General features: G+C 48.4%; 1 protein-coding gene across 1 annotated transcript; it reads left to right on the forward strand.

Moving 5' to 3' along the window:
• Window positions 1-207: 207 nt before the first annotated feature.
• Window positions 208-3,929, forward strand: Bri3bp (BRI3 binding protein). The gene is made up of 2 exons (XM_031338006.1): window positions 208-331; window positions 3,166-3,929. Exons 1-2 carry the CDS (start codon window positions 271-273, stop codon window positions 3,591-3,593), a joined length of 489 nt encoding a protein of 162 aa, XP_031193866.1. The 5' UTR covers window positions 208-270; the 3' UTR covers window positions 3,594-3,929.
• Window positions 3,930-7,322: the final 3,393 nt, after the last annotated feature.

The following is a 7,322-nucleotide window of genomic DNA, read 5'->3' on the forward strand; positions in this document are numbered from 1 at the left end:
ACATTGTGGGGTGTGTGTGTGTGTGTGTGTGTGTGTAGGAGGGGCTTTCCACATTCTACATGGTGGTGGACCAGCTATCAACCCTTGTTCACCACTTGGCTCCAGAGTGCCCCTGATGCAGCTCCTGGTTTTTCTGTCGAGTCCTCTCCGGAGCTCACACTTCAGTACCTGAGTGGCTTGGGAGGACAGTGGATTGGTTGATTCCTTACTGTCTTCTTATCCCTGCAGTTACTTTCCAGGCTGACTGAGCGGTTCGTGCAGGGAGTGGACATGTTCTTAGAGACATTATGGAAAGTTTGGATGGAGCTCTTAGAAGTCCTTGGGCTTGACGGTAGGTATGGGGATGGATGGTCAGGCAGGGTGTTGGGGTTGCGTGCTTTTGCTTTGGGGTTCAGTCTCACTGTATAGGGAGTCTCTGTGTCCCCAGCTGAGAGGACATGAGGGGGCTGAGGCATGGAGCACCACGAGGAGGAAGGAGCATTTTACGAGGACGAAGGGACATTTTACCTTTAATTGCTAAGCCTGTGTATGTGAAGCTGGTGTTCAAAAGCTGTGTGGGTACCCGGTGGCGGAGCACACCTTTAAACCCATTACTTGGGAGGCAGAGGCAGGCGGATCTCTGTGAGTTCGAGACTAGTCTGGTCTACAGAGTGACGTCCAGGATAGCCAGGGCTACACAGAGAAACCCTGTCTCGAAAAACCCTGTCAAAAAAAAAAGAGGCTGTGCAGAGCCTGCAGAGATGATGCCCTGGGTTACTTGGAGCCCCCTGGAAGCCAGAAGAGGACAGAAGAGGCTCCTGATGTGAGATTCTCAGAGGGACCCCCACACACCACCAAGACACGGACTTGATGCAATCTATAAGAGGCCTTTTATTCCAGCTAGCTGGGGCGAGACTCATATCCCTCGTAGGGGTAGAGGAGTCTGGCCTCCAGCAAGGTCTTAGGCAGCTTTTTATTTCTGTGCAGTTGCTGGGGCAAAAGGGAAGACTGGGGTAAGGGGAAGGTACCGGGTGGTTTCTGATTGGTGCTGGCTCGTGCTAGGGTCCAGGGGCGGGCTAGCCACCTGGCAATTGTTTTGGGCCAGGTTGTTTCTGAGTTCTTGGGCCAAGTGTCTTGGTTCCCTTGTTTCTGGGTTCTTGGGAACTGGCCTCCCATTGTTTTTCAGTTCTGGGAGCCAGTCTCCCACTGAGTTCAACTAATGGCTAAGTTGGTTGTAGCAAAGCCAGAAAACTGATATAGTGGTGTGATAGGATCCTCCTCATTACATTAGCCCTGGGCATCCTTCTTTCTTTTATTTTTTTAAAGATTTATTTATTTATTATGTGTAAGTACACTGTAGCTGTCTTCAGACACACCAGAAGAGGCCATCTGATCTCATTATAGGTGGTTGTGAGCCACCATGTAGTTGCTGGGATTTGAACTCAGGACTTCAGAAGAGCAATCTGTGCTCTTACCCGCTGAGCCATCTCTCCAACCCAGCATCTTTCTTTACAGTTCTAGGATCAGGGCCCACTGTGGAGCCAGGCTGCACAGGCTGGGACACACATATCACCACAACTGTCTGCTCTTTACCACCAGCCCCACTTCCAGCCTCCGATCACGGAGTCTAACGGTCAAAAGGCCCCACACCAGGTTGTGCCACCTTGCTACTCAGGAGGTGAACAGGAGGTAGAGAGGTGGCCCTCAGAATGCTGTGAGGCACGCGGCCCCCTTGGGACTGAGCTGAGTCAACTATCCCCAAACGTTGCAACCGTGTGCAATCCTGCGAGGCTGCCTCAGCCATGACCTGCTGGGATTGTGCAACTCCGGGTTACCATCCCTGGGCAGTGAGCCTGTGGAGATAAGCCAGATTGCAAGGAATTGCATGCTGCTGGGCTGGGAAATGGCAGAGCAGGATGGCTCAGGACCCCGGGCATCACTGAGGAAACCTGGCCAGGTGCGATCACCTGAGAGTAGCTGGTGGGGGGGTAAACTACCTTGTTTCTGTGCTGTGAGTCTCCCTCTTGGTTTGAATAAGCTGCAGGGCACCTGAAGGCCCTTGGGAACCAAAACTCAGGCTCAGGACCAGCACCATCTTCAAGGTGGCTGCTCTCAGCTCCCAAGCACCTCCTTCCCCTTCATTTTTCATAGTGTTAGTTAGTTACAATGGAGATCCCCTCCACTCAGATTGGTTTGATAGCAGTAAGCCTTGAGGTATATAGAGGTGCTTTACTGGTCTAGTTAGAGGGGAAAGAAATTGGTGAAATTTACCCAGGCATGGTGGCTCATGCCTTTAATCCCCATACTCAGAGGCAGGCAGATCTCTGTGAGTTCAAGGCCGGCCTGGTCTACATAAGGACTTCCCATTCCCATCTCAGAGTTGGTGAGATCAATTTTACTGTTTCTGTTTTGCTGTTATTTTTTTATTTTTATTTTTTTGTGGTTGTTATTTTGCGCTTTTTTTTTTTTTTTTTTTTTTTTGAGATAGGGTCCCCTATACTTCACACTAGCCTCGAAGTCACTATGGTGGAACCAAGGATGACCTTGAACATCTGATCCTCCTGCCTCAGCCTCCTGACACATGTGAGCCACTGTAACCAGCCTGAGGGGATAGCTCCTTGTAAACTTGAGGACTTGAGTTTGAACTCCAGCACCATTTTTATAAAAATGGGTCTCTGTGTGTAGCCCTGACCTGGAACTCATCTGTAGATCAGGCTGGCCTCGAACTCACCAACATGGGCTGCCTCCGCCTCCTGAGTGCCAAGTTAAAGGTGTGAGCCACCACTGCCCAGCTTGTAAAAATATTTTTTGAGATTTGTTAATTATTTGTTTTTATGTGTTATGGGTGTTCCGTCTGCATGTACATCTGTGCACCTCATGCATGCAGAACCCAAGGATCTGTCTCTGGAGTTACAGGTGGTTGTTGGAAATCAAACTGGGTCCTTGCAAGAGTGGCCAGTGCTTTTAATCACTGAGCTATCTCTCCAGCCCCATAAAAGGAGTTTTAAACTCATGAGGGGACTAATAGAGACCACCTGGGCCCCCCCACGTATTTGCTTTATTTTGCATTCATTGTGTAGGTTATGATAGGAGCCTATGGGTCCAGCTCGAGAGCTCAGCTGTCCTTCCTGCTTTCCGGGAAGGTCCTGACCACGTGGGAATAACTGGCCCTGCCTTCTTTTGCAGTGTCCAACCTGTCACAGTACTTCAGCCCAGCCTCCGTGTCCAACAGTCCCACCCGGGCCTTGGTGCTGGTTGGTGTGGTTCTCCTGGCCTACTGGTTCTTGTCCCTGACCTTGGGCTTCACCTTCAGCCTCCTACACCTGGTGTTTGGCCGCTTCTTCTGGCTCGTACGTGTCATCCTGTTCTCCATGTCCTGCGTGTATATCCTACATAAGTACGAGGGCGAGCCCGAGCACGCCGTGCTGCCGCTCTGTGTCGTGGTGGCCATCTACTTCATGACAGGGCCCATGGGCTACTGGCGAGGCAGTCCTGGTGGCCTTTGCAGCCCCAGTGTGGAGGAGAAGCTGGAACACCTGGAGAACCAGGTGAGGTTGCTCAATGTCCGCCTCAACAGGGTGCTCGAGAACCTTGACCGCTCTAAGGACAAGTGAAGGTCATCTGCCCAGCCGTCCAGCCAGCTAGTGATGTCAAAAGACAGCAGAAGAAGAGAAGAACCGGCCACCCCACCAAATCCCAGCCTTCCCAATAAACTGAGCAAAAATGCCACTCCTGGTATTTCCCACTGCGTCCACCTTAGGAGCCACGGGAGGAGAGAGAGCTTTCATAGACTGCCAGTGGGAAAACAGTTTTTAAACAACGTTAGCTGTGTAGTGGGATAACTTTATCTGTGCATAGAACATACAGTTGATTTTTGTTTTTTTCTCAAACATTTAAATACATTTTTTGTAAGGTTTTTAAATAAAGGCAGATGGAGTCAAGTTTATCAAGAGCTTTGAAGGGGACACTCGATGTTTTTAAGGAGGTTTAAATTGGCTGGTGGGTGAGCACCATGTGCAGTATCTTCGTCTTCCCAAATGTGACCTTGATTTCGTGTCTTTTGGGTTTGGTGGTGACCTGGTTAACGAGTACTGTCTCTTGTTATTCTGGACACTTGGGCTTCAGAGTTTTGGGTCCTAGGGACGCCGTGAGCTCTCTGCCCACTGTGCTCCTCCATGTCTCTTCTGTCTTGTATGGTGCTGGGGATGCTGGGCCCACCCCACCCCCACCCCCATGCCTGTCCATTGTGTTCTGAATGAAGGGACCCACAGATCCTAAGGTTGCTTCCTCCTCTCTGAACTTCAGTGCAGACTAACCCTAGCCTTTCCAGAAAGAAGGTCCGTGGATGGAGCCGCAAACTGTCTTTGGAGTTTGATGCTAAGAACTGGGTGGGTCCTGAAGATCATTCCAGAATCCAGCGGAATCTCGTTTGCCAGTGAGGCCCAGAGAAGCTGGACCCTCATGGGATTTCCTTATGTGTTTCCTTTGCTTCTAATTGACTCAGGACCATAGAAGAAAAGGGAACCGTTCGTGGCCAGGAACATCCTCCATTTCATTCCTTCTAGAACATTTGCAGGCATAAGCAACCTTGAGATCTGAATCATTTGTCCCGAAATTTTTACAATTGTGTGTTAGGTGCTTTTTAAGTCTGGGGTCCAGGGCATTGCTGTTAATAGCTAAACCTCTGGGTGGGAAAGAAAGCTGGCTTTTTTTTTATAGGATGTGACTGGTGTCACCTGTGAGGACTGTGGAGCCACAGAGTCCCAACTTCGGGTTGGTGTAGACATCTGTGGCTCTCACTGCAGACATGGGTAGAGGGACCCAGCCAATCCCAGCTCTGGTGCCCTGGGCCTGTGAAGTTCTGTCTTTGGTTACAAGTATGTGCCACACAGATTTGGGTCTTTGAGGATGTGGCCGACAGAGACCTCTGTTCTTGAGGTGAGAGACAGTATGGGACACTCATTTTCTTGAATTTCATTCCCTCCTGGAACCCATACTGGGGAAATCTCTCCACAGACATTGGAAATCCACAACTTCTGGTGTGAAACATTCCTGTAAAATTGTTTAGATACTCTAGGCAAATCTACTTGAGGCACAGGGTATAAGTAGCCGAAGACGGGGCAGGTTGGTGGCTAATATCTTCTTTGCTTCCAAATGTCTGGCCATATCATACTAAAAGCTTGCTTTTCAGATGTTGGCTAGGGGGCAGTCGCTCTCTGTAAAGCTGAACATTCTTGCTCTTGCCTTGGCTCCTCTCAGTGGCCACTTGAAATATTCTAGGTTGGGTCCTATTCAGTCCACTGTAGCTGAGTGTGCAGGCCCAGGAGGCAGAGGCAGGAGGATTGCTGCTATTTGAAGGCCAGCCTGGTCTTAAGTGGTATATTCAGGCCAGCCAGGGTTACATAAAAAGACCAAAAGCACAGGAGAGCCAGAGGCAGGCACATCTGAGTTTGAGGCCAGTCTGGTCTATATAATGAGTTCAGACCGGGTGGTGTTATACATTGAGGCCTTGTCTCAAAACAATAGCAACAAAAGAGGTAAAAAAAATCTGCAATATTTTTTTCCAGCCTGACCAAATGTAGACTCTAAAGCCAGTTTTATAGTTGAATATATATGTGTATACACATATATATGTTATATATATTCATATATATTTGTATATGTGCTATATATATTCATGTATATACATACACAAGATGCCTTCATTTTAATTTTTACATTTAATTATTATGATTTTTTGAGACAGGGTCTCATGTATTTAAGGCTGGCCTTGAACTTGAAGTAGCTGAGACTGCCCTTAAACTCATCCTCCTGCCCCCATCCCCTGAGTGCAGGAATGACGTGTGTGTGTGTGTGTGTGTGTGTGTGTGTGTGTGTGTGTGTGTGTGACAACACTCCCATTGTACGCACGCTTTGGGGTGAACACAGTCAATGCATGTTAAGAGAGCACTCTAGAGTCCAGTCCTGGATGCCTTCATTCTAAGTGGAAGAATGTACGAATCAGAGTAGAATGTCACTTGAAATTCTAGTAGGTTTTTTTGTTTTTAAAACTAAAGATGGTGTTATGGTGTTTGATGCATACATTTTACCTTGTTTGGTTTTTTTTTTCCCCCTTGGGGCAGGGTCTCTCTACATAGCCCTGGCTGTCCTGGAACTCTCTGTGTAGACCAGGCTGCCCTCTAACTCGCAGCGATCCACCTGCCTCCGTGCTGGTATTAAAGGTGTTGGGCCACTTTGCCTGGCATTGTTTGGATGTAATCCTAGCCCGCAGTAGTTAAAGATTTTTCCTTTTCTACTTTTATTCCGTGGAAGCGTGCAGCTTACTGGCCTCCCTTGCCCCCCATCTCTTTTGTATGTGGAAAGATGTATTTTTGTACCTTATTTCATGTCTTATCATCAGCGCTGTGTACGACTCCTCCTTAACTGAATAGCATGATGAACATTTGGGTGGCAGCTACTGTGGATCTATTAAAATTAAGGGGCAGGAGATATGGCTCAGTGGAGAGAGGTACTTGCCACCAAGTCTGAGTTTGATTCCTGGGACCAACATGGTGAAAAAAGACACCACTCTCACAGGTTTTCCTCTAACCTCTACACATGGGCCATGGCTTCCCACCCCTTCGCCCCAGTAAATACATATATACTTTGTTTTTTTCTTAATGAAAAGAAGATAGTGTAAGAGTTTTAACTGTCTCAAAGTCAGTGTTAATTCCCCAGGAGTCCTGGACACAACTCAGATTCTATGGGCTGCCTCTGAAGTGCACTGGGCTTAGCTTAGGGTAGTGGGGTTGGTGACTTTTGATGGTGGTGTTTTTTTTGTTTTGGTTTGTTTTGGTTTGGTTTTTGGTTTTTCAAGACAGGGTTTCTCTGTATATTCCTGGCTGTCCTGGAACTCACTCTGTAGACCAGGCTGGCCTCGGACTCAGAAATCCACCTGCCTCTGCCTCCCAAGTGCTGGGATTATAGGCATGCGCCACCACTGCCTGGCTATGGGTGGGGTTTTTTGTTGTTGTTGTTGTTTTTGTCCGCTTGTATGTCTGTGTACCACGTATGTGCCTGGTGCCTGCAGAGAGGAGAAGAGGGTGTCAGATCCCCTGGAATTAGTGATAGTTGTCAGCTACCTTGCGGATGCTGGAAATGAAACCCAGGTTCTTTGGAAGGACAGCCAGTGCTCTAACCACTGAGGAGCCTCTCCAGCCCTGTGGTTTTGGATTTTTTTTTTTAGATGTATTGCTTGTATTCCTGGCTGGTCTCGAACAGGCTATGTGGCGAGAAGGACCTTGAGCCTCCTGATCTCCTGATCCAGTCCTTCCGAATGCTAGGATTAGAGACAGATGCTAACA

The sequence above is a fragment of the Mastomys coucha genome, unplaced genomic scaffold (genome assembly GCF_008632895.1).
Source record: "Mastomys coucha isolate ucsf_1 unplaced genomic scaffold, UCSF_Mcou_1 pScaffold22, whole genome shotgun sequence".
Classification (NCBI taxonomy): domain Eukaryota; kingdom Metazoa; phylum Chordata; class Mammalia; order Rodentia; family Muridae; genus Mastomys; species Mastomys coucha.